The 25246-nt window shown below is 53.3% G+C and overlaps 2 protein-coding genes across 3 annotated transcripts in view; one reads left to right on the top strand and one right to left on the bottom strand.

Annotated features, from left to right (window-relative positions):
* The window catches only part of FAM168A (family with sequence similarity 168 member A), a 261845-nt gene extending 250786 nt beyond the window's left edge, over nt 1-11059 (bottom strand). Inside the window, exon 1 of one of the 2 annotated variants that reach the window (XM_074152155.1) lies at nt 10948-11059. The gene's annotated coding sequence lies outside the window, so the exon portion shown is untranslated. The remainder of the gene's footprint in view (nt 1-10947) is intronic. The other variant, XM_074152163.1, reaches the window with a different exon arrangement.
* Nucleotides 11060-11316: 257 nt separating this feature from the next.
* On the top strand, nt 11317-23633 carry PLEKHB1 (pleckstrin homology domain containing B1). Its single transcript, XM_074147180.1, has 8 exons — nt 11317-11325; nt 19163-19181; nt 19708-19767; nt 20318-20470; nt 21412-21514; nt 22049-22088; nt 23071-23176; nt 23497-23633. The coding sequence occupies exons 1-8, from the start codon at nt 11317-11319 to the stop codon at nt 23631-23633; spliced, it is 627 nt and encodes a 208-aa protein (XP_074003281.1).
* The last annotated feature ends 1613 nt before the right edge of the window (nt 23634-25246 follow it).

Genomic DNA, 25246 nt, shown 5'->3' on the forward strand with positions numbered 1-25246 from the left:
GCAATCAATGGGAAGATACTAGAAAAATTAAGCAACCTATATAAAAGCAACTATAGGATAAAGGGGGAAAAAAAGAAACAACACGGGTGCGTCAGGATCAAATTGTGTCAAACCAAAATAGCCCGGTGAAACCCAATAAAGACAAGTACAAGAGCAGGGTACACGGCGCAGGTGGAGAATAACTAACCTAGGGGGTATATTAGATCACAAATGAATATAAGTCAACGATACAACGGATTTGCAAAGGGAACATAAAAAAAAAAAAAAAAAAGGCAATTCAGATTCCTTTATTAGAGTGCCATGTGGCAAATAGCATTATTTCATTTTATACAACGCTGACAAGTCCACAGAGTCCCGAGTCCATGTACAGAGGGAGGTAAACACAGCAGAGAACAGAGGAAAGCTGCAAAAATAATAAAGAGATTTGAAAAAAAATAAGATCCATGAGAAGAGATTAAAGGACCTTGTTCAGCCTAGAGGAAAGAAAACTGAAGGAGAACGTAACACGCTCCCATCAGTGAAAACAGAGACGAGGGGATGGGTTATTTTGCACATCCTCTGGAGTGAAGCAAAGCGTCTTAATTTGCCAGAGAAATAAGATATGGGAAAAGCTTTTCACTAAATTGGTTAATCACCCACTCCCAGCTACCAAATGAGGCTGGGTACCTTCTAAACTGGAAGATTTTAACGAAAAATTAGAAACACATTTGTCAGGGATGCTCTAGAGACACTTTATCTTGCCTCAAGGAGAGCGATGAACTGGAGAATCTCCCAAGCTCTCTACCAGCTCCGCATTCCAAGAAGAGAAGGTGAGGACCAGGTTGTTGAACCTGAGAGTCCTCAAAGATTCCTCCACCATTTCTGAGACCCCCAGGCTTCATTTTCAATATTTTGGAAATAATTTGGAAGACAAACATTTCATAGAATGATAGAATTGTCTAGGTTGGAAGAGACCTTTCAGATCATCGAGTCCACTTCTAATAGGACAACATGAGAAGAGGGCAAAAAGTTAACTCAAGTAACTATTAATCAGCCAGACATCGGCTTTCCTGAACAAAATAAGGGAAAACTGAATCGACTTGATCTAGACCACTTTAGACCTAGACCTTTTTGATCTAGATGACTTGATCTAGTCAATTTTGTTTCGGAACAAAATTAATGACAGTCAACCCAACCTTATGGAAAATAAGCCTTGTCAAACAAAGCCAATTTCAGTCTTACATGAGATCCAAAATCGGGTTGATAAAGGTAACTGCTGCAATGTAACAGGGACGCTTCTGTCGAGCGTGACATCTTGATTAAAAAATTATCACTCTACTGTGTCAACAAAGCTGGCTAAAGGGATTTTGAGTTGGCCAACTGACAGATGACTAAAAGCAGTCATCCGTGGAAAATCACCGTCAACAAAGTTAACTGCATCAGGATTCTGCCGGGCTTGATCCGGAGCCCGGTACCATTCAAGAGGTGCACTATGGGTCTGGAAATTAATATAATCACGGACAGGATTTATGAATGTCCCTCTGGATGACAGATGAAGAGGACAGGCTGAAAAGACACAGCAATTTGGCCTGCAAAGACCACTCAAAATAGATTTCAATACAACCAAAGTAACTACTACATCTAGGAAACAAAATTTGAAAGCCACAGACCCTGAAGGACAATCTGAGGTAGTACCAGGCCAGAAGCTGCCCAACGCTTCCCAGCTCAATACCTTGTTTCACTGACCCAAAATAAAAGCCGAAAGACCACTCGGTTATGGAATTGAGTTCCATCCAAAGGGGAAAGTTATTGGGTATCAAAGGACCATTGAATTTAGCCATGAAAAGTGTTTCAGTGGCAATAGTAGGAAAATAATTCAAATTAGACATCAATTTTTTAATCAGAGAGGGTAATTAATTGCTGAAAATATATCAAGAAGTGGCAGACTCTTCATGAGTTGAGATCTTCAAACTAAGACTGACTGACTTGGTAGAAAGCAAACAGCCCAAAATAAATAATTAGGCTCCTTTTCCAGGGAAAACATAAGGATCTGTGGATTTGAGGAGGTCAGCCTCATTAAGCCTTAACCTCTAGGAACTCTCTCCCAAGTCCACACAGAAAGCCACCAACACAGCATCTGAGCACATCCCAACAGCACCCAAAGCAAAGCAAATCCATCTCCCGGCCTCCACAGAGGGAGAAGCAGCCCAGCATCTGACCCAACCTTGCTGTGCAAGGTCAGCAAGAAACCTCCAGGCTCCATTTTTCCACGATGAAAACAGAGATAATACATCTACGCACAAGGATCTTGCGAGGCTTAACCCAGGGAGGTATGCAAAGACCTTCCAAGAATCTTGGAAGCAGCCTTAATGGTATATACAGCTGGAGGTCACTGTGGTAGAGGCAGCATCAGGAAGGAAAGGGGTCTTCTCTTGGACCACCTTCACAGAGGTGTTGTGGAAAAGAGGGAGAGGACAACATGCTTCGTGCTGGACACCGTGCAAAACAGCAATCCAAAAGCAACCAAGAATTCTGAGGGTTTTATGCGTTTTCTTCAGAAGTTGTTTGTAACACAAAATGAGAGCTTTGATTCCCAAGCCAGCAAAAACTCTAGATAACACCCATCTGGCTGTAAAACATTCCACCATCATTTTACAAAGCCTAAAGCAGTTTAAGACATTATTTCTTGAGGGTAACGCTAACAAACACAGACTTAAAAACAAACTCCAGGAATTAAGAAAGAAAAGCTGAAACTCAGATGAGAACAGATACGATAGATACCACGTTTATCTACTGAGCTCACAACATAAGCCTGCTACCGCAGAAGTAGCCAACCCAAACCAAATCATCTTCTCTACAACCTCCATTTGTGTGCATGTTGTGTGATACTTATGGAAAGAAATATTTTATTGAGCTTCCAAATGACATCAGTCCATATTCAGAAGACTCAGCAGCTGAGATGACAGACAGGAGAACGTTGAGGTGACCCTGTTCTCGTGGCCAAGTGACCACCCTCAGTCTGAATACAGCACTGGTCACTCTAGGACAGGAGCAGGGCTCACATAGATAAGTCATATGTCCTCCTCCAAACAACCGCAATCGGAAAATTTATTCTAGCTTCCTATACCACACAACGTTGGACCTGAAAAATATGTGGAATACCACAGTTTTTGCAAAAGCCATTAAATGTCTCATTAAGTTATGATACACACAGGAAACCAAAGAAAATTATTTGCAGAATAAACTACTACAGAATAAATGTTCATACGGGGATCTATTCCAACGTAATTGCACTTTAAATGCTCACAAGCTTAATTCAAAATACTTTTCAATGGGGACAAGTCATGGAATCACAGAATCATCTAGGTTGGAAGAGACCTTTAGGATCAGCTAGTCCGACCATCAACATAACTGATAAAAAACCATCACTAAACCATGTCACTAAGCACTATGTCAAGTCCTTTGAGTCTGCCTGTCCGTACAGATACTATGATCATCTTGGTTGAAAAATCACCAGCAACTGTAACGAGCGATCTTATTTTGTCCACCTAAACGGCAGGAGAAGATCAAACATGCTTGGAGACTTCCTTCAGTTGAGGCCAAGTATCTCTAGGAACAGGTTAAGCCAAGTAGTGCCCATCTAGGGACAATGGGACATTTCAGTGAGCTGTTTTCCACTGCGCACCTCCAACTCTGTCTTGTCCATAATACAAAACAAGGTGTCTCATATGTTAAAAATATATATATATATATACACACATACATAGATACACACAGAATGCCATTAAGTCCAAAACCTTGCTTGAATAGGACGACCCACAGAAGAGGACTTATCTGTTGGGACTGAGAAAATCTTAGGGGTTTGTTATGAACAACCCCAAAAACCTCCTTGTCCATTAAAAAAGCAAGTTGTCATCTCCTATAAATTCAAGGATAAAGAAAGGAAAATGGGGATAAAGCAGACCGTGCTCAAAACTTCTCTCTAGTCTCCAGGATGTATTTCTAATGTCAAAACGATAAAATCCACATGTTATCAAATTTAGAGAGCTGGGTATCCAATGCCAAAGAAAGCAAAAGCCCAAATACTGTGCTTTAATTCCTGGCAGATAAACTAAAGAGTCTGATGCCATAAAAGAGCCAGATCTTTTTGATTAAGTTCAAATTAGGAGGAAGAAAATAAACCCTGCAGAACCCGAGATGTTATGGTCTATTTTAACTTCTGCTGCAGTCTGCAATCTTTATCCATTTTATCAAAGAATTAGACATGCCTTGCAGGCATGATGGCATCTATTCTTTTCTTGCCAGTTTAGTACTTTTTCCTCTCGTAAAATACTCTAAGCTTGTCTTCAATAATCCTCCCAAATCTCTAACCCTTGCTAAGAGAAGGGAAGGCAAAAATGTTCAACCCGCAAATACACTTCAGCATTAATCTTCCTATTGAGAAAGTTATCGTAGGAAAGCTACGATAAACCCCATTTTTCAGCTCCGACTTTTCATTTTCCCACCTTCCAGTTTTCCAGGTGACGGTTTCACGCAAGGAAAAGAAGGAAAGACCGGGAAAAGTTAAGCCAAATACAAACCAGCATCTCCAAAGGAGGACAGGAATGGGTTTTTTCAGCTTTTACAACTCCTGTGGCAATCACCTCCTAAATAATTTGCTGGAGGGCGTCAACAAGGCCACATTTTTTCCTCCCAGAAAGCACACAGCCACTTGAAATTCCTTTGCAGTGCTCAGGGTTTTCAGCATATCCATAGGAAACAAAACTCTAAGGAACTTATTAAAAATTATTCAAGTCCCACTCACACTGTAAGGAAACCCATGCGTCTCCATCATCTTCAACAGAACCTCGTTCCTTACACGGTTCTTTGAAAAATAAAGTATTATGCCATGAATATCATCATCATCACCGCTTCCCTACAGGGTTCCAACAAGAAAAAGGTAAGAAATATAAGGATTAATTCAATAAAAGCATGATCATAGAGTCATAGAATGGTTTGGGTTGGAAGGCACCTTAAAGATCGAGTTCCAACCCCCCTGCCATGGGCAGGGACATCTCCCACTGGACCAGGTTGCTCAAAGCCCCATCCAACCTGGTCTTGAACACCTCCATGGATGATGAACCATGTCATCTACTTTCAGACTGAGAGGCAGTCTGAGAAAGAGATTTTAGAAAAGTAGATAAATAATGAAATGCTCATATTTGAGTGCAGTTATATATTAAAAATCTATCTGGAAATGATTCAGATTTGTGTATTCACGCTGCTGTTTGGAGCCCAAGACCAAATAAAAAAGGCTTGGTTCTCAGAAGTTGCTTCATACTCAAGAGCTTCCCCAAATTTCAGATGATCTGCAAATGCTGGATATACCTTAAAAGCTGGATTTTCCCTGACTGGGATCATAATTATGGGTCTGGGATTCTGTCTTCAGACACCCATGGCAAAGCACGCCTGCCTCTCAACCAAAGAAAACCCTGAAAATTCACAACTCTTTCTGTTCCTACCGATTCAAACTAACAAGTAAATAAAGATCAAATCCCACTTCAAGATTATCCACCCAACAAAGCATCAACATATCAGAGCGCAACAAAAAAATATAGATCCTGTACATGTTGCTCCAAAATCACCAAGATTAAACAAGTATTTACTTCCTATTTGTTTTTACGTGAAGTCCATCAACTACCACCCACAAGATACTTCCAAGCCCTTCCCCTCCTGCTCAAAACTTCTCCCAAACTCCCTCCCGCAGCCTCCAGCTCTTGGTTGGGCAAAGGACCACACGTGCTCCAGCCGCACGCGACCCCACCAGCCAGCGAGATGATTTTTCCCTAGAAAAATCAGGGGAAAGGGGAACTGTTATGAGCCCTGTTCCCCGGGTAGAAGCACCAATTTTATTCTCTCCCCTCTGCCAAGCAGTCAACTTTCTCAAAACTTTAAAAAAAAAAAAAAAAGAAGATCGATTGTCTTCTACGTCTATGACCCTTTGACCTTTGAAATGTGGATTACTGGTGGGCAGGTGGATCACATCACCCTTACTGCCTCAAGAAATCAGGTTTACATGAATTTACATAAACAAACACACCACCGCCACCGACGTTTTCCTCTGGTGTTTAGCGATATCAATGTTTTTAACACAAAAATAGGGACAGAGCGATCCAGTTGAGCGGAAGGAAGAAGGAGGTAACACAATTCAGACACCTCTGGAGAACGGGATCCATTTGACTGGCAGGTAGTGGAGTCACGTGGAAATAATTCCTGAAAATTTATTCCCAGTTCTAAAAAGCGACAGATTAAGAGCCCATATTTTTTTAATTCAAAGAGTTAAAAGGCCATCAACAGGCAAAAAATGGACAGGTGGGTTTTATTTATCATCGCTGAAACAGAAATCTTCATCGATTTATTGAAGAGATGTACAACGGGCGTTCAGGAAACCAGTAACATCCGATGGGACTCGTCGATTCATATTAGAAATCACCAAAAAGCGCTGTTTGCTTAGTTTGGAAAAACACTGGAGAACGCAAGGAGAACACTTTTCTCATTCGATCATTTCAGATCTAATACTTCTACAGACTGAACATGACGACTTACAGATTTTAAGCGGCAAAATTGAGTCTAATTGATTAGAAAAAGCACGGTACATTAAGAAACGAGACCAACACGAATGGTCACCAACCTCTGCTTGGCAGCCAGCTTCTTCTCAGATGCACGATCTCACCCCCAAGTAAATCAGAGACGGCGCTGTACAAAAAATTACCTCATTTGCACTTCGAAAGCCATGCGAGAGTCACTCCTCCCCAGAGCTAATAAGGAGGTTCTCTAGGGGATGTTTCAAATACTTCTTTGTCCTACTGGGGCTTGGAGGAGGAGGAGGAGATCGGCAGGACATCCCGGGTCTCTCACCTGGTGACACCTCCACAGCGCGGGGAGACGGGGCTCGACCATCCGCAGCCGCCCGAGCGTGGCCACCGTCCAGCCGCACGTCAGCGAGCGCCGGGGGAGCTAATTCGGGACCGAAACGCGGGGTTAAGAACGGGGCGGTTTAAGGCAAGACTTTATGAATTGCAGAGGAAACAGAAAAGTACACGGAGCACTTGTGCTGCGGAAAGGGAAATCGGGGGCCTCTGCAAATACAATCAAGCCCAAAAGGCATGACCTGAAGACAAATGAAGATCATAATCCAGGCTGAAGGAAAGAGCAAGCTCAGAAAGGAAGATATAAAAGTTGTATTTCCTTTTTGACAGCTTCATCGACTGCCACCAACCGCTTGAGAGGTGGGAAATGGGCAGAGAGTTCCCGGCTGGAAACGTGGAGGTTTTTAACTACCAGAGGATAAAGGTTCGAAATGCTTCTCTGCCACAGGCAGCAGAAGAAAAACACCTGGGTTTAAAATAAGACTGAATTTATGTTTGTGCCACGGTTGCTGGCTTTCGCGGAGGGTAGGACTTGGTGACCCAGGAGCTCCATCCCAGCTGCGAACATCCCACTTCCCAGAAAAGGAGATCGATGTCCATCTCACGGCGGTCGCCTTTGAAAACTTACCAAAAAGCGGACACTAACCTGGATTAAGCTCACGCTTCCCTTGCCTAAAGTGGCTGTGTTTGCACCTACGCGTCCAAACCCAGGTTCAGGAGCTCTTCTAGACAGATCAGATAATTAAATTTAGACACAATTTAATTATCGTTTTAATTATGCTTTCAGCTGAGGTACTGAAAGCCTTTCACAGAAATGTTTCTCCCAAGCATTTTCGCTTGACAGAGAAATGTTTTCAGGAGCACCAAGAGCAGTATCCCCTTTCTCTCCTGGGTTTCCCCGTTATCCGGGCGGTGAGTAACGGATACAAGGGAGCACGAAAACTTAACTGCAAAGAGGGAGGTTTTAAAAAAATCCCTAAATAGTTCCCCTGCTGCAATGCAGACTTGTCACCGAACCTGACAGATGAGCATCACCTAAGATCAGAAAGGACCTCTACAAAACGTTCTCCCTAAATGACCGTATCCCAGAGTGATTTCTCATTCATTTTGATGCAATACGGGTGTAGCGTTCAGGTTTCTCACTCCAAGCAAGATTTCCCGTTACTGAACAAATTCAAAACACCTTCACGGCACGCAGTCGTTTTGCTTCCAATCCCTTTGTTCCAAAGGAGAAGGGTTATAATCCACCGTTCCAAAAGAAGCGTGTCTTTACTACCAGCCAATTTTAAGCAAGCAAAGGGTATACCAAAAAAAAAAACCCCACCATACATCCGAACAACAATATCTGAAACACTCAGCGCACCTGCATTAAAATGAAAGGCCACTGTAAACACATCATTTCAGAAATCCCTTCTGAAAAATGTAAACATTTACTTTGGTAAATAAAAAAAGTTAAGATGCATAAGGAGGTAAGTTGATATTTGTAACTTCCAGAACAAAAAAAGCCAAAAATTAATCAGATTCAATATATATTTCATCCAAAAAATATATTGTTAACTGCTATCCATCCTCTGAATGACTACATACATCCAGCAAGAAGAAATATTCAGACCATAGTTATTTGTTGTGGGATTTTTTTTACGTACTCAGCCATAAGGGTCAAGAGAATCCATGAAACAGTTAAAATTCAAAATCAAAAAGCACTAAAAAAAAAAAAAAAAAAAAAAAAAAACATTTGGCCTCCTAGTATTAATTTCCTTTTTCTTTACATTGCTCAACATCGCTCCTCAATTGGAGTTCTAATCAACGACCACTTCACGGTTAACATTTCATGAAATAACGTGGTTGATGCAATCAAGTCCAGCAAAACGTTTCCCTAAAGATGTTTCCATCATTCACATTCCTTTAAAAAAAAAAAAGGAGAAAAGAAAAGCTCTGGCTTCCTCCATCGCTATTTAACAGCAAGAATAAACACACCGCTGCATCTTAAAACATATTTTGATTAAAACATAAATAGAATCACTTGGGGTTTCTTTCTGGTAGTACAACATGCCTTTGTCCAGGAGAGGGGGGGGAAAAAAAAAAAGAAAAACCACCCTCAACCTGCTCGTTTTTCTACATTTGACAGGATTCAGCACTAAATGAATGCCTTTTGAATGAAATTCAGTCTATGGAAATACAAGCCATAACCTGAAAGCTTATCATCATGATGTGCAGGGGGAAAAAAAATAAGGGGGAAAAAAAAAAATCCCCCAAATCCAACATAGTACAAAACCTTTTTTTTTTTTGAGAATGAATATTTATTTCATTTCCATATTTTACGGCTCCTCTGGTTTTCTATGAAGGACTGAAGCCAAGCAGCTTTTTGGCGTTATTAACCTGCAATACAGCGATGGACTTCCTTGCCCTGAAAACCACAAAGCCCATAACAAAGTATTCAAGCCATTACCAAAAAAAGAAATCTTTAAAAAAAAACATCCCTTTGGTAAAAATGAGTAGAATGTACTATTTTAAATAGACAGAAAATACAACACCGCTTTACATCTCACAACCTTGCGCTCCCCGCTTTCAGGCTACAGATATTGCACCTTGACATTCCCACCCCCCCATCCCATCTCCTCGAAATCAGGCCATTTTTAAACACCCCCCCGGAAAGGGGAGTGGGACAAGGCGGGGGGGACGGTGGCAACTCGGCCCTTCCCATCCCATAAAGTTGCTGGCGGGCTCCTTAATATTCCCTATATCGCTCCGGCCCTCGTCATCGTCGTCCCCACGTGCCCCTCTCGATATCGGCAGTGGGGATGCCGTGAAGTGGGGGGGGGAGGCGGGAAGCATCCCCCCCATCTCTGGGGTTTCTACCCCCCAAAAACCTCCCCACACCGACATCGATGGACAAGCAGAAGAAAAGTCACCCGCCAGCCCCCGTGTCACTCCGTGTCCCTTCTTCCACCCTCAGAGAAGGTGAAAACTTGGCTTGGACCCGGCGGTGGTGGCTCCTTGATGGGGTCTCCCTTGAGGTGAACCCCCCCTGACCATCGCCGTGCCCCCCCACCACCACCTCGCGGGGGGGGGACACACATCGAGCCCACTCGTTCCCTGTGGGGCTGAAGGCGAAGTCCCCCAAAAAGGCTTGAGGGGACAACAAGCTCTGAGGCGGGGAGGAGGGGGGGGGGCTACAGACTCGGGGAGGAGGGGGGACAACCAGGCTCCTGGGGGGGACACAACAGGCTCTGAGGGAGACAACAGGTTCTAAGGCGGGGGGGGGACACTACAGGCTCCGGCAGTGGGGGACAACAAGTCCTGAGGGGGAGGGGGGGGGGGGACAACAAGCTCTGAGGGGGGACAACCAGGCTCGGCGGGGGGAGGACACGACAGGGTCTGAGGGAAGGGGGACACGATAGGCTCTAAAGGGGGGGGGACGACGGACAACCAGGCTCTGAAGGTGGGGACACAACAGGCTCTGAGGGGGGGACGGGGGGGACACACAACAGGCTCTAACGGGGGGGCGGGGGGGGACACAACAGGCTCGGGGGCGGGGGGGGGGACACGACAACGGGCTCTGAGGGGGAACGACAAGGTGTGAGGAGGGACAACCAGGCTCTGGAGTGGGGGGACACAACAGGCTTTTTTTGGGGGGGGGACACACGACACAACAGGCTCTGAGGGGAGGACACTCAGGGTCTGAAGAGAGGAACGACAAGCTCTGAGGGGGGGGGGGGGAGACACACAACAGGCTCTGAGAGGGGGGAAAACCAGGCACTGGGGGTGGGGGGGGGGGGGTAACTCTCCCTCCCCAGGGCGGTGGTCTCTCCCCCCTTCCCCCCCCGGCTCGGGCTCTCCTCCTCCCACGCCAGACCCTCACCCTCCCGGGGGGCCACGCAAAGCCCCGAGCTGAGAGGATGCTCCCCCCCCACCACCGGCCCTGTCCCCTCGGGGTGGGGGGGAGGCTCACCGCCACCGTCTCCCCCCGCCACTGTCACCCCCCCCACACCCCCTCCCCTCAGCTCCCTCAGGGGGTTCACTTCCCACCCACCCCCCCCCCCCCACGCCCGCCCCTCACCTGCGGCTGCTCGGGCGGCGGCGTCCCCTCAGCCGGTGCGGCGGCGGCGGCGGCGGCGGCAGCGCGCTCCCCCTGCTCGCGCTGCCTGCTCCGCGGCTCCTGCTCTGCCCGCAGCCGCCAGCCGGTGGGGGAGGGGGCGGCGGCGGGCGGGCGAGCGGGCGGGCGGGCGGGGGGGGTGGTGGCAGTGGAAGGAGGGAGTACCACCAGCGGGACCGTTACAGCCGCCTCCGGGACTACCGCTCCCGGTATACCCCGCGCGCAACCGCCGCGGCTGGACGCCGGCCGCCTCGCGCGGGGTACGCTGGGTAATGTAGTCCCGAGGGAGGGCGGAGAGGGATACGGGGGCCCCGGGCGCCGGCGCGGTGCAGGATGGGAGGTGTAGTGCCGGCGCGCTGCCTGCTGGGAGCTGTAGTGCGGCTAGGCGGGGCGCGCAAAGCACGACGGGAGCTGTAGTTCCGCGGGGCATAATGGGAGTTGTAGTCCGCAATGGCTGAGGGAAGGACGCGGGCCGCGGCGGGCATCCCCCCAAGGCCTTAAAAGCGGGGGCTCCGCCGGGCCCTCGGGGCTTGGCCCTAGTTCTGGGAGCCGTCCGGCGGCCGCGGGCCTACAGCAGCCTGTGGAGAGGAGGGGAGAATGGCGGGGCCCGGCCTTGTTCCCCCCCCGCTGTCTTCTCCTCATCTTCCTGCGGCGGCCTGGCCTTGCCCCATCCTTTCTCCTCACAGCCCGAACCGGCCCCTTCCCCACCAAAATCCTTTGCCCCGCGTCCGAGGCCCCCTCGATATCTGGGGAAGGTGGCTGCTGCCCCCCACAGCCCCGGGAGGGGGAACGGGCCCTTCTCTGGGACTGCAAACGAGCGCTTTTAATTTTTCATGCAGGAACCGGGGTGAAAAATGGGCATGAAACCTTTTAGGAGGGACCAGCAGCTCCTGCCGGCATACGGAGCAGCGAGGTGGGTGCAAAAAGGGTCACCGCAGCTCAGCGCCCTGGTTTTAGGGCGGGAAAGGAGCATTTGGGGAAAGTACTGGTGTCTGGGAAGTGGAGAATTGAATTCCTGGGGGTCTTCACCCTGAGACTGACGCCAACAGGGGTGTGTACCCACGGCTCCTTGTCAGTCCCTCACACCACACATTGCTGTTTCATAGAATCATAGAATGCTTTGGGTTGGAAGGGACCTTAAAGATCTCCTTGTTCTAACCCCCCTGCCCTGGGCAGGGACACCTCCCACCAGACCAGGTTGCTTAAAGCCCCCTCCAACCTGGCCTTGAACCCCTCCAGGGATGGGGCAGCCACAGCTTCTCTGGGCAACCTGGGCCAGGCTCTCACCACCCTCACAGCAAAGAAGTTCTTCCCCACATCTCATCTCAATCTCCCCTCTTTCAGGGTCAAACCCTTCCCCCTCCTCCTCTGGTTCCCCTCCCTCATCCAGAGTCCCTCCCCAGCTTTCCTGCAGCTCCCCCCTTTAGGGACTGGAAGGGGCTCCAAGGTCTCCCCGGAGCCTTCTCTTCTCCAGGCTGAACCCCCCCTTAACTCTCTCAGCCTGTCCTTACAGCAGAGGGGCTCCAGCCCTCCCAGCATCTCTGTTGCCCTCCTCTGGTCCCGCTCCAACAGGTCCATGTCTCTCCTGTGCTGAGGCCCCAGAGCTGGAGGCAGCACTGGGGTGGGGGGGTCTCCCCAGAGCGGAGCAGAGGGGCAGAATCCCCCCCCCTCGCCCTGCTGGCCACACTGCTGGGGATGCAGCCCAGGGTGTGGGGGGCTTTCTGGGCTGCCAGCGCACGTTGCCAGCTCATGTTGCTTTCTGTGAAGATTCTTGGTGGGAATTTTTTTGCCAAGCAATTGATGTCAAACACATCCCCTGGGGAATCAGTCAGGACCGGGCTGTCCCAGGGGCGGCAAGGGTTTTTACCTGTGCTGCTTGCTTTGGTTTCTCACTGCTTGGACAAGCTGGTTTTTTGGGTGAGGGTGTTGTGAAAACCACATCAAAGAAAACATTTTTCCGTGCACGTTTCTCCCGCAGGGTGGAGGATGCTGGTGGCACCAATGAGACACGCTCAGCCCCGGCGATGCCCCGTGTCGTACGGTAAAAGGAACCTCCAGTGGGATTCGGGGGCTCTTTAACAGCCCGTCGTGGGGTTTTATCCCCCCCTGCAAACCAGGTACCGGCCCATCCCAAGGGGAGATGTGTGTTAGGAAGAGAAAAAGCAAACTTTGGGGTGTCCTCACCCCAGGTTCAAGCATGAGGAGACAGGAGGAGATGGGGGAGACCCACCAGGGAGATGCTGGTTTCCTACATCATGTGAGATTCAAGGCCAGGTTGGAGGGGGCTTTGAGCAACCTGGTGCAGTGGGACGTGTCCCTGCCCAGGGCAGGGGGATTGGAATTCAATGATCTTCAAGGTCCCTTCCAACTCGAATCGTTCTATGATTCTATGTGGGAAGAGTTTAAAAAAAAAATAATCCTTTTTTTCATACTCAAATGCCAAGGCTTGGATGGGGATCATCTCCGCCGGGCACCGAGACACCTCTCTGTGACAGCTTCTCCCTGTAACAACCACCCCCCCGGGTGAGACAGGGACAGAGCTCTGCTGGAAGAAAACCAAACTGGAAGATTCAAAGTCCGTTTCTTTTACTAAGCAGCACCCAATTGCTACAGAAGAAGAGGGGAAATCCGTGATTTGGCTCCCCTGAGCGAGGGGTCGAGTCTTTTCCCATGTTGTATCCTCTCCCCCTTCCACCTGAGCAGCTTTTCCGGCTGGAAATAACCTCCTGGCTCCTCAGGTCACCTTTTCTACCGGGAGTGCCCCAAATTTATCCCATCACACACACACAAAAAAAAGACCCAGTTTGCAAAAATAAATAAACCGAGCCCCCCAAATGCCGCACAAGCATCATCTTCCTCCCCAGAGGAAAGCAGAGCAATTCAGGGATGGTTTAATGGTCCCACCTTTGGTTTGCAATCCCCGACGCCCGCCGTTTTGGCCCGTCCGGCACAAACACCCAGGCTGCGTTGCTGTTTGCTCCCTGGGGGTTGTAGTTCTTCTCTCTTTTGTTGTTGTTGTTGTTGTTGTTGTTGTTTCCTTCCTCTCCTTTTTGGAATAAAATCGTCGACTTACCCGCCAGCCCACCGGGGGCTGCAGCCGAGCAGAACCCATCAGCGCAGCGCTAGAGATTTTTCAAAGCCATGAAAATCTGCTGCCATTTTAAATCCAGCATCTATTTATTTCACTCGGTGGCGCGTCCTTTCACTGTCAAGGAGAGAAATTATTCCATTCCTGTGGCACCATAACACAGCGGAAAAGCTTTGAGAGCAATTTATACCCAACTGTGGCCTCCGTCTATCCACCCCATATGGGTGGATGGCCCAGAGAGAATTCCAAATTCCATCCCAAATCCCTTCCTAAGGGAACTTTTTTGATTAATTCGTCGCAGAGCAAAGTCTCGGGCCCCCTGATTTCCAAATGTGCGGCTCCGAAATATTTAGCGCGACCGGGCTGTTTTGCAGGCAGATAACCAGCGTGGAGGGATCAGAGAATCACAGAATGATCTGGGGTTGGAAGGGACCTCTGGAGATCATCCAGTCCAACCCCCTGCCAGAGCAGGTCCACCCAGAGCAGGTTGCACAGGAACGTGTCCAGGTGGGGTTTTGAATGTCTCCAGAGAAGGAGACTCCCCCACCTCTCTGGGCAGCCTCTTCCAGGGCTCTGCCACCCTCACAGGAAAAAAGTTCCTCCTCAGGTTTAGATGGAACTTCTTATGTCCAAGTTTGTGCCCATTTCCTCTTGTCCTGTCCCTGGGCACCACTGGAAAAAGCCTGGCCCCATCCTCCTGACACCCACCCTGCAAGTATTTACAGGTGTTGATCAGATCCCCCCTCAGCCTTCTCTTCTCCAGACTGAAAATACCCAAGTCCCTCAGCCTTTCCTCATCAGAGAGATGCTCCAGGCCCCTCATCATCTTTGTGGTCCTCTGCTGTACCCTCTCCAGCAGTTCCCTGTCCTTCTTGAACTGGGGAGCCCAGAACTGGACACAGGACACGTGAGCGCATCCGAGCCGATGGGGCGATTGCAATTTAACTCCTTTGTAATCAATCTCGGGGCTGCTGGATTAATTTAATTCCTTCTGCTGTTGGCCCCAGTAAAGCCAGGGCTGGAGGAAGGGGAAAGGGCTTTACGTTGGAAAACCCGCTGGAATAGATGAGGGTTGGGGTTGGTTTTTTTTGTATTAAGGGCTGCCAAATGCTTAATAAACATCTTTATTATCAGCCCAGCCTGGACTATAAATAACTTGACATGTATTTGGAGCTGCGTAACGCCATCCAGCCGCCGGGGATTGCGTTCCCAAAGTTGTCTCGGGCCCGAGCGTTTCCAGCGGGCAAGTGGAGCCGTAGGAAACGTGCCGTTTCCTTCCCCGGGTGGCAAAAAAATAAGGTTTTGGGAGAGACTCTGGGCTCCCACCGCAGGCTCCTCTCGATAGAAACCCCTCCCTGCCCATGCCCAAATCCTGCCTGCAGTGGGCAATGCCTGCCCGTTTGCCTGGGCGTTCCCTACCCATCTGTACAGAGAGATCTATATATTAAAAATATATATATATATTAAAAATATATATATATACCTTGCAGGCCCTTATTTTATGGAGGAAGGGGCATGGATGAGAGGGGTTGGGTGATTTTTGGCTCTTGAGCTCCCTGAATAATTCAGCCTCCCGTTTTCCCCGCCGTCCTCTGGATCCATGATTTCCAACTCTGCCCGGCAGAAGCCGGAGACCAAGGACTGCGTCTCCGCCAGCTGCATCCCGGGGTCCCTTCTGCTCCTAAACTCCATCTTTTTTTAATTCCCTATACCTTTGCAAAGCTTTGGATGTCTCAAACAGGGTGAGGGGCCCCGATAACACACAGCGACAACTCCAGATGCTTTTCCAACCCTGCAGCCTTTGAGCACCTGGGAGTCCTGGTGGACAACAGGATGACCACGAGCCAGCAATGTGCCCTTGTGGCCAAAAAGACCAATGGCATCCTGGGGGACATCAGGAAGAGTGTGGCCAGCAGGTAGAGGGAGGTCATCCTCCCCCTCTGCTCTGCCCTGGGGAGGCCACAGCTGGAGCACCGGGACCAGTTCTGGGCTCCCCAGTTCAAGAAGGACAGGGAACTGCTGGAGAGGGTACAGCAGAGGGCTACAAAGATGATGAGGGGCCTGGAGCATCTCTCTGATGAGGAAAGGCTGAGGGACTTGGGTCTTTTTAGTCTGGAGAAGAGAAGGCTGAGGGGGGGATCTGATCAACACCTATAAATACTTAAAGGGTGGGTGTCAGGAGGATGGGGCCAGGCTTTTTCCAGTGGTGCCCAGTGACAGGACAAGAGGAAATGGGCACAAACTTGGACACAAGAAGTTCCACCTAAACATGAGGAGGAACTTCTTCCCTGTGAGGGTGGCAGAGCCCTGGAAGAGGCTGCCCAGAGAGGTGGGGGAGTCTCCTTCTCTGGAGACATTCAAACCCCACCTGGACACGTTCCTGTGCAACCTGCTCTGGGTGGACCTGCTCTGGCAGGGGGTTGGACTGGATGATCTCCAGAGGTCCCTTCCAGCCCCATAGCATTCTGTGATTCTGTGAGCACACGCGACTTGAGCCCGTCTGTCTCCAGAGACCCCCCTAGTTTTGCCCTTAACTCCCGCAGGAGCCGGCTCAGACCTCGATTTGAAGTCACCCCCCTCTCAGAAGCTCAATTCAGAGGAACGCTCAGGTGGCTTCAAATGAGGGTTGCTCCTGATTTATGCTCCTGGCATTGATGTGCCCCTGATGCTTGCTCTGCCGTGGCATTAAACACCTCCTCAGGCCCATTCCCAGCACCGAGGAGGGTTCTACATCCCCCAGGCATCCCGTCTCCCTGTGCCCATCTCCAGACCCATCTCTGTGGGGCAGGAGACCCCCGGGGCATCCCCCGGCTGTTTTGGGGCTCCCGTTTGGGCAGAGCCCTCCCAAGGGCACCCAAACTGCTGCCACCAGCGTGTGGGTTATTTACGGCCCCTGTAGTCCCACCGGACCCCCCCTCGATTTCCCAGCTTCTCCCGGCTGCTCCGTCTCCGGAGGAAAAGGGGGACTCTGGGGAGAAAGCGGGGGTGGCCAGATCTCCTCGGTGGGTCACGGCTGGATCAACCACGGGCATCACCGCTGGCACCAGCCCAGCAGCATCCCGGCCGCGCCAGCACCGGGCATCTCCTTTTTGGGGAAGAAAGGGCTAAAAAAGCGGCATTTTCCCCTTTGGCCGGTACGGTGGGATGTTTCTACCCATCCGATCCCGCCGCCCCGGCCCTGCCCGCTCCTGCCCGCCCCTGCCGGTACCGGACTACAGCTCCCGGCGCTCCGTGCGGGCGGGCAGGGCCGGGCAGCGGGAGCGGAGCGCAGCGCTACCCGCAGCGGGGATCCGCCGCGCCGCCTCCGCCCGGTGAGGGATGCGCGGGGGGTTCCGGGGGTTGGGGGCGCCGGGATGGTGGGGAGAGAACGGGAGGAGGGACCGGAGTGGGGGGGGGGGGGGGGAAGACTACCGGGGGTTGGGGTACCGGGATGTGGGTACCAGGGATGGGGGTACCAGAGGGATAGGTGGTACCGGGGATGGAGGTACCGGGATGTGGGTACCAGAGGATGGAGGTACCAGGTATGGAGGTACTGGAACACCCCCTCTGGGGGTACCAGAGGGATGGGAGAAACGGGACGGTGGTACCAGGAATGTGGGTACCAGCGGGATGGGAGTACCGGGATGAGGGTAGCAGAGGGATGGGAGTACCAGGAATGTGGGTACCAGCGGGATGGGAGTACTGGGATGGGGGTAGCAGAGGGATGGGAGTACCGGGATGGGGGTACCAGAGGGAAGGGAGTACCGGGATGGGGGTAGCAGAGGGATGGGAGTACCAGGAATGTGGGTACCAGCGGGATGGGAGTACCGGGATGGGGGTAGCAGAGGGATGGGAGTACCGGGATGGGGGTACCAGAGGGAAGGGAGTACTGGGATGGGGTAGCAGAGGGATGGGAGTACTGGGATGGGGGTAGCAGAGGGATGGGAGTACCAGGAATGTGGGTACCAGCGGGATGGGAGTACCGGGATGGGGGTAGCAGAGGGATGGGAGTACCGGGATGGGGGTACCAGAGGGAAGGGAGTACTGGGATGGGGTAGCAGAGGGATGGGAGTACTGGGATGGGGGTACCAGAGGGATGGGAGTACCGGGATGGGGGTACCAGACAGATGGGAATACTGGGATGGGGTACCAGAGGGATGGGAGTACCGGGATGGGGGTACCAGACAGATGGGAATACTGGGATGGGGTACCAGAGGGATGGGAGTACTGGGATGTGGGTACCAGGTGATGTGGGTACCGAGGGATGTGGGTACCAGAGAGATGCAGAAAGGGGATGCCCCAAAATGTAGGTACAGGGGGGAAAAAAAAGATGTCAAAGGATAAGGGCATGAGCTGCGGGTACCGGGGGCCACAAATAGAGGGGCATGAGGCTGCCACGAGGGTGTGAGTACTGAGGGATGGGGGTACCAGGGGATGGGGGTACCTGGGGGGGTGTGAATACAGGAGGGTGAGGGTGCCAGGGGATGTAGTTACCCAGGGGCTGCTGGGGGATGTGGGAGCCAGGGGGGGCTGTGGCTACAACAGGGACACAGGTGCCGGGGGGACTGTGGGGACCAAGGGGACACAGGTGCCGGGGGGACTGTGGGGACCAAGGGGACATGGGTGCCAGGGGGGGCTGTGGGTACCAGGGGGACATGGGTGCCAGGCAGGGCTGTGGGTACCAGGGGGACATGGGTGCCAGGGGGGGATGTGAGTACCAGGGGGACACGGGTGCCAGGGGGGGATGTGGGCACAACGGGGACGTGGGAGCCAGGGAGGGCTGTGGGTACCAGGGGGACATGGGTGCCAGGGGGGGCTGTGGGTACCAGAGGGACATGGGTGGCAGGGCATGTGGGTGCCAGAGGGGGACACAAGCAGTGGGGGATGAGGGTACCAGGGCTGCGGTCTCCAGGGGGATGTGGGTACCCGGGATTCAGGCACTGGGTAACGCAGTTACCGAGGCACGGGAGTTACCGGGTGTGTGTGGGGGGTGTCTGTGCCACAGCGTGTCCCCAGACCAGGAGGGGACCCAGCCGGGCCGGTCCTGGAGGCCGTCCTGGGGTGCTGAGCCCCCACCATCAGGGCACTGGGGTCCCTGGTTGATGGGTGGAGGGGGGGGGGCCGTGGCCAGGTAACCGCTCCTGCCTGGCACCGGGGTGTTGGCGCCGCTCGGGGACCCGGGGAGCGATGACTTCATGGCTTTATTAAGGACTAATTTCCATCCAGGCAGGGAAAACAAACAAAGGTGGCTGGGGGTTGCCGTGGAAAGTTACCGGGGCCGTTGGGGAGTTGCCGCCTGTTTTCATCCACGGCCCGGATTTCTCCATTTACCTCCACGGGATGATAATCCCTAAATCCCAACGAGATTAAAAGGCGGAAAGAAAGGTGGCCGGAGTCCCTCCGCCCTCCCTGCCTTCGCCACGTTTCCCCCCCGATGACGATAACCCACGTCTGTCTAACCGGGATTAACCCGGGCGCTCGGCTCATCCCCACGCTCCCCCCCCCCCCCCCCCAAAAATAAGGTGGGGGTAAACGAGGGTGAATCCCTGTCCCACTCCGCTCCTGGAGCCGCGGGGAGGTGAGAACTGGGGAAAAACCGGAGGCGAGGCGGGAGCTGCTGGTTTAAACCCCCTTCTTTTTTTCCCCTGTGCCAGCAGGTCCAGAAAACCCTCCCGCAGCCATGGCGCTGGTGAAGAGCGGTTGGCTTTGGCGACAGAGTAAGTGCCACCCTTCACCTTTCCAGGTTGGGGGACACCACCCCCTACCACCCCCCCAAAAAAAAATAACCTCACCCCAGAGAGGTTTTATTTTGGCTACGGGATGTTGGGATAAGGTGTTAGAGGGGGGCGGCGGGGGGAGACCGTCCCGGAGCCGGGCGGTTAATCCATGGCAGCGAGGAAATGGCTGCGGCTCAGCCGCTCGCGGATTTACGTAAGAGGAGAGAGGGACCTTCTGCCACCACAAAACAGACGCGCGGCTCCATGTCCGGGGCTGGACCCGCTCCCGTGGGCACGGCGGGGTGGCACCGAGGTGCCCTGATGGCTTTTTTGGCAGCTTTTTTTTTTTTTGGAAATTAAAGCCACCTGGCCACGCTGCCCCGGATGCTCCTGCCAGGAAGGAGCATCCTGCGGGATGCAGCGAGTGCTGGGATCCGGCTGGAAATTTGGGGGCTGAGAATTCAGGGGACGGCGCCGGGTCTGGAGGGCGCCGCTGGCCGTATCCCCCTGGGCTCGCTGCCACCCTTCACCATCCTCCCCATCCCGCCAGGCTCCATCCTGCGCCGCTGGAAGAGAAACTGGTTCGTCCTCTACCTGGACGGCAGCTTGGTTTACTATCACGACGAGACGCAGCGCGACATGGACGGCCGGATCCACATCAAATACAGCTGCCGGGATGTCAGGACCGGCCGCGAGTGCAGAGGTGAGCAAAGCCTCGTGTCCCCAAGCCCTATGTCCCCAACCCCATCCCACGTAGGACTCTCCACGCAGCTTTCACCCTTTTAAACGATGCTCTGCTCGCGCACAACTTGGTTCTCTGAGATACCCCCAAAAATAATCCAGGCTGCCTAATTCCCCCCCCCTTTTCTCGTTCCCAGCCAGCGCCGGGCCGTCCCCCAGGAGACGCGCGTTGCGTCTTCCCTTGCTTTTCCCCCCGGGGAAAGGAAGGGAAAAGCCTCCCTCTTGGTTTGTGCTCCTTCAAAAACACAATCCCACTCATCCCTGACTCATCCCTCCTCGTCTCGCACAAACAAGGAGAACAAAGCAGCAGCTCGCCTCGGCCCACGGCCGCCGCACAAAGCGCCTTTCTTGGATGGCGAGCGGCGGCGGCGCCGGGATGCCAGGGTGGGAGCGTGAACTCAAAAGCTTTATCCTCACCGGAGGCTTCCGATGAGCTTTGAGAACAGGGAAAAATGCAAAATCCTCACGGATTTAAGGTTTTGTTCTCGCTCGAGCTCGTGATCCAGCTCCGGCTCATCCAACCCCAGAATCTGGCATTTCTACAAAATTTGGGTGCTCGCTGGAATCTGGCGAATTCCAAGCAAACCCAGCTCGACCTTTCGGATTTTTTGGCAGTTTTCTCCCTTTCCAACTTTCTTTCTGCCGCGGGGGTGGAAGTTTCTGCTCGTCAGCTCTTGGCTCGGGTCGGCTTTTAACCTTTGAGAGCCTGATGGTAAGCGGAGCCGGAATTAAACCCGAATTAGGAGCGCGGTGTCCCAGCAGGTTTTTAACGGTTGCATCCGGGGAGGCTGCTCGTGCCAGGGGTAATTTGGAGCCTGATCCTCTCCCAGGAGGGTCCGTGGGTGGATGAGGGGGGGTCTTTAGGAGGAGTCGGAGGCCGGATCCTTCCCCTTCCGTTCGCAGACGTGCAGCCTCCCGAGGGGAAGAGCCGGGACTGCCTGCTGACCGTCGTGCTGCGGGACGGCTCCAAGACCACGCTGTGCGCCGAGAGCGAGGACGACGCCGTGTAAGACCAAATCCCACCACGGCGGCACCGAAATGCCCCTCGGCGGCTTTTTCATCCCAATTATCTGAGCCTGGAGGGGGACTGGGCTGGGAAAGAGCCCTGTCCTGCTCCCACCACGTCCCACCCGCGGCTAAAACTCCACAGGGCCCCTTGTTTTCTATAAAAAATACAAAGTGGGAAACCTCCAGCTGCGCTTAGATGGAGGGAGATGTTCAGCCGTGGCCAAGCTGAGCTCGAGCAATTGAGCTTGACCCCAGTGGACTGGAAATTCATCCGTTACCTGGTTTTTTCCCCCCAGTTTAGATGTCATTGTCCTTCTTTTAGCCGGGGTCGTTCCCAGGGACAGCGTTCAGGCCCATGCCCATTCCCATGCCGTCGAGAACCTCCCAGCACCTTCCCATCCCCACCTATTAGCCTGCATCCAGGTCACTGGGTGGGGGGGAAAAGGGGACATGTGTGGCTGGGTGCTTCCACGGGGACAATTCCCACCCCCCCAGCACACCCCCAAACCGTGTCCCTCTGTTTTGTTTGCAGCGCTTGGAAGATGGCCGTGCTGGAGGCTAAATCCACCCCGGTGAGGCTTCATCCCCCAAAACACGTCGAGGCAGGAGCGGGTGGAGGTTACACCAACCTGAGTGTCCCCCCCCGGGGTTGGTGCTGAGCTTGGGGTGGCCCCCCCTGACACCCATCGGGGAACCCCAGGGCACAGGGAGTAAAGTTCCCGGGAGGCAGAGGGGGTAGAAGGTGGAGAAGTGGAGTCTGCTGGTGATGCCACCAATGGAAGATGATAGAGCTCCGGGGTGACCCTCAGTGGTCTGAGATGATGGGGGCAGAGTTAAGGTGACAGGGGCAGAAGTTAAGGTTGGGGAGAACATAGAATCATGGAATGGTCTGGGTTGGAAGGGACCTTTCAGACCATCGAGTCCAAACATCAACCCAACACTCACAAACCCACCACTGACCCATGTCCCTCAGCACCACGTCTGCCCGGCTTTGAAATATCTCCAGGGATGGCGACTCCACCACTGCCCTGGGCAGCCTCTGCCAAGGCTTGACAGCCCTTTCCAGGAAGAAATTGTTCCCAATCTCCATCCTAAACCTCCCCTGGGGCAACTGGAGGCCGTTTCCTCTTGTCCTACCACTTAGGGCAGTGGGGCAGAGTTCAGGTGCCAGGGGACACAGGGTGGTGGGGGACATAGTTAAGGTGACAGGGGCAGAGTTAAGGTGGTGGGGGCCACAGTTACGGTGACGGGGACAGAATTTAAGGTGATGGGGACATGGTAAAGGTGACAGGGGACGCAGCTAAGGTGACCTGAGCACATGTAGGCGATTCAGGAGCTTGAGCCAAGGCTGTCCCTGGCATTGGGGACACTCTGCCCCCCCCGCCCTCAGCAGCCTGGGGGAACCCAAGTGCTCCTGTCCCCATCACTCGGGCCGGGGGGGGAAACTGAGGCACAGCACTGGCGTGACCACGCTGGGGGGGGGGTGTCCACCCTGCCCCGTGCGGCCCCCGTGGTCCGAGCACCAGCCTCACGCCGCGCTCCCACCGCTCCCAGGTGCACGTCTACGACCCCTACGACGACGACTACTACCAGACGGTGCCCCTGGACTCCCACCAGACCGCCTACATCAGCTCCGGCCACTACGGCCACCAGTACGGAGGTGGGTGACCCCATCCGGTGGCACAGAAGCGGGTGGCCCCATCCTGATACACCCCATCCCTCCCCAGTGTTCGTTTGCTTGCGGGGGGGGGGGTGGGGGGGAGTGTGCGCATCAGGGGGTAGGGGAGGGATGCTGGAAGGAGCCATGGTGACACAGGGGACACCCAAAAATGGGGGTCCCCCTCCATCCCCAGCTGCTGGCACCGCTCGGGGGAAATGATACCCCTCTGTCAGCATCAGGGAGGTGCCATCAGGATGGTGTCCCCCCCGCTGCCCCCCCACCCCCAATATCACCACACCCCTCCCTGTTTTGCCTTGCAGCTCCCGGGGTGACCCACGTCATCGTGCGCGAGGATCCCTACCGGGTCTCCGGGGACCAGATGGCCTTGGGGCTGCTGGCGGGGGCCGCCACCGGCGCCGCCCTGGGCTCCTTCATGTGGATGCCGTGCTGGTTTTAGCAGCCCCCAGCTCTCCTCTCACCCCCCCAAACCGGGCCACCAGCTCCCCTGACACGGCTCCTTTTGCCCCCCCCCTACCCCCCAGCCCAGTTTAACTCCCCCCTGGCTTGGTACCCGCCATGAGCCACCCTCGGCCCCCTGACACCAGCCTGCCCGGCACCCTACACCCTGGGGACAGAGATCCAGCCCCAAACCCATCCCATATCCTCCTCCCAGCCCCGGCTTGTGCATTAAATAACCCCCACGTGCTTCAGAGACCCCCAAAAACCTACCCCAAAGGGCCCGGGGAGCTGCCGGGGCCACCAGCGGAGGGGGAGGGCGCAGCGTCCCCAGCCCCCAAACCTGCCTCAATTCCCCCCCCCAAATCTCTGCAGGGAACTGGCTGCGGGAAGAGTTGGGTTTTTTGGACCGAGGGGGAGAGCGGGTGCTGCTCCCAACACCTATTTTGGGGGAGATGGCTGGGGTTTTTTTGAAGCCCGGAGCAGAACTGCTTTGAGGGGCTTTTTTTTTGGGGGGGGGGGCGGGGAGAGCCCCAGCACCAGAGGGAACCCTGGGAATGCTCAAGAGCCAGGTTAAAGATTAAGGAGGATAAAACTCCTTTGCAGGATTTCCACCCCCTTCCAGCCTCGTACCGGGTCCCCTGGGCATGGCCAAGCTGGAGAAATGGTGCGAAACCCCCCAGGAATTGGGGCTAAACCCCTGGGAACTGGGAGTAAACCCTTGGGAATTGGGGCTAAACCCTTGGGAATTGGGGCTAAACTCTTGGGAATTGAGGCTAAGCCCCCCCGGGGAATTGGACTGGGAATATCACAGCTTCCCCCAGTCGCTGTGGGAGGGACACGCAGCATCTTCGAGTTTCACTCTGATTTTTAGGAGGGGGGGGGGGGGGGAAATCACTTGGGGACAAGGACAGCTCTCCCTGGGGACCAGAGACCCTTTCTGGCAGCCGAGCCGGGGTCTTTGAAGCAGGGATTTGGGATTGAGGGAGGGACTCGGTCCCTCTGGGTGGCCCTGAGGCCAGGGGACAAGTGGCAGCTGATGTTTTTGTGCCACGTTGGGCAGCGCCAGGCAGAGGCGGAGAGAAAGGGGAGAGACGCGGCTCCCGAGCCATTTCAGCCCGGGGACACCGTCGATAGTAAACAAATTGAAGAATTAAACAAAAAAACCCCCAGATAAATACCAAAAATAAGAAAACCACCCCAGTGACACCAGCGCCCCGACCCCCTCTTGCCATTAAAGCCCAGGATCGGGTTGTCCCTGCACCTGACAGGGAATCGGGATGTCCCAAAACACCATCCTCATCCTCCCCGGGCCTCCCTCGCCTCCTGCTGCTGCTGCTGCTGCTGCTGCTGCAAACCCGCTCCCGTCAACTGCATCCGTTTTTTGGAGAGGAAAAAAAAAAAGGAAAAAAAAAAAAAAAGGAGGAAAAAGAAAAGCTATCCGCAGTCTAATAAAGGCAGCGAAAAATGAGAGCCAGCCTACGGGTGGAGTGAGGATGAGGAGGGGGCCGCTCATCCTCGCCCATCTCCAGGGGGTGGGAAGGTTTGGGTCCCCCCTCGGGAGCTGCGCACGGGTGTCACCAGCTCCCCCCCCCCCCCATCGCCTCCTGCGCC

The sequence above is a fragment of the Numenius arquata genome, chromosome 1 (assembly GCF_964106895.1).
Source record: "Numenius arquata chromosome 1, bNumArq3.hap1.1, whole genome shotgun sequence".
Taxonomy (NCBI): Eukaryota; Metazoa; Chordata; class Aves; order Charadriiformes; family Scolopacidae; genus Numenius; species Numenius arquata.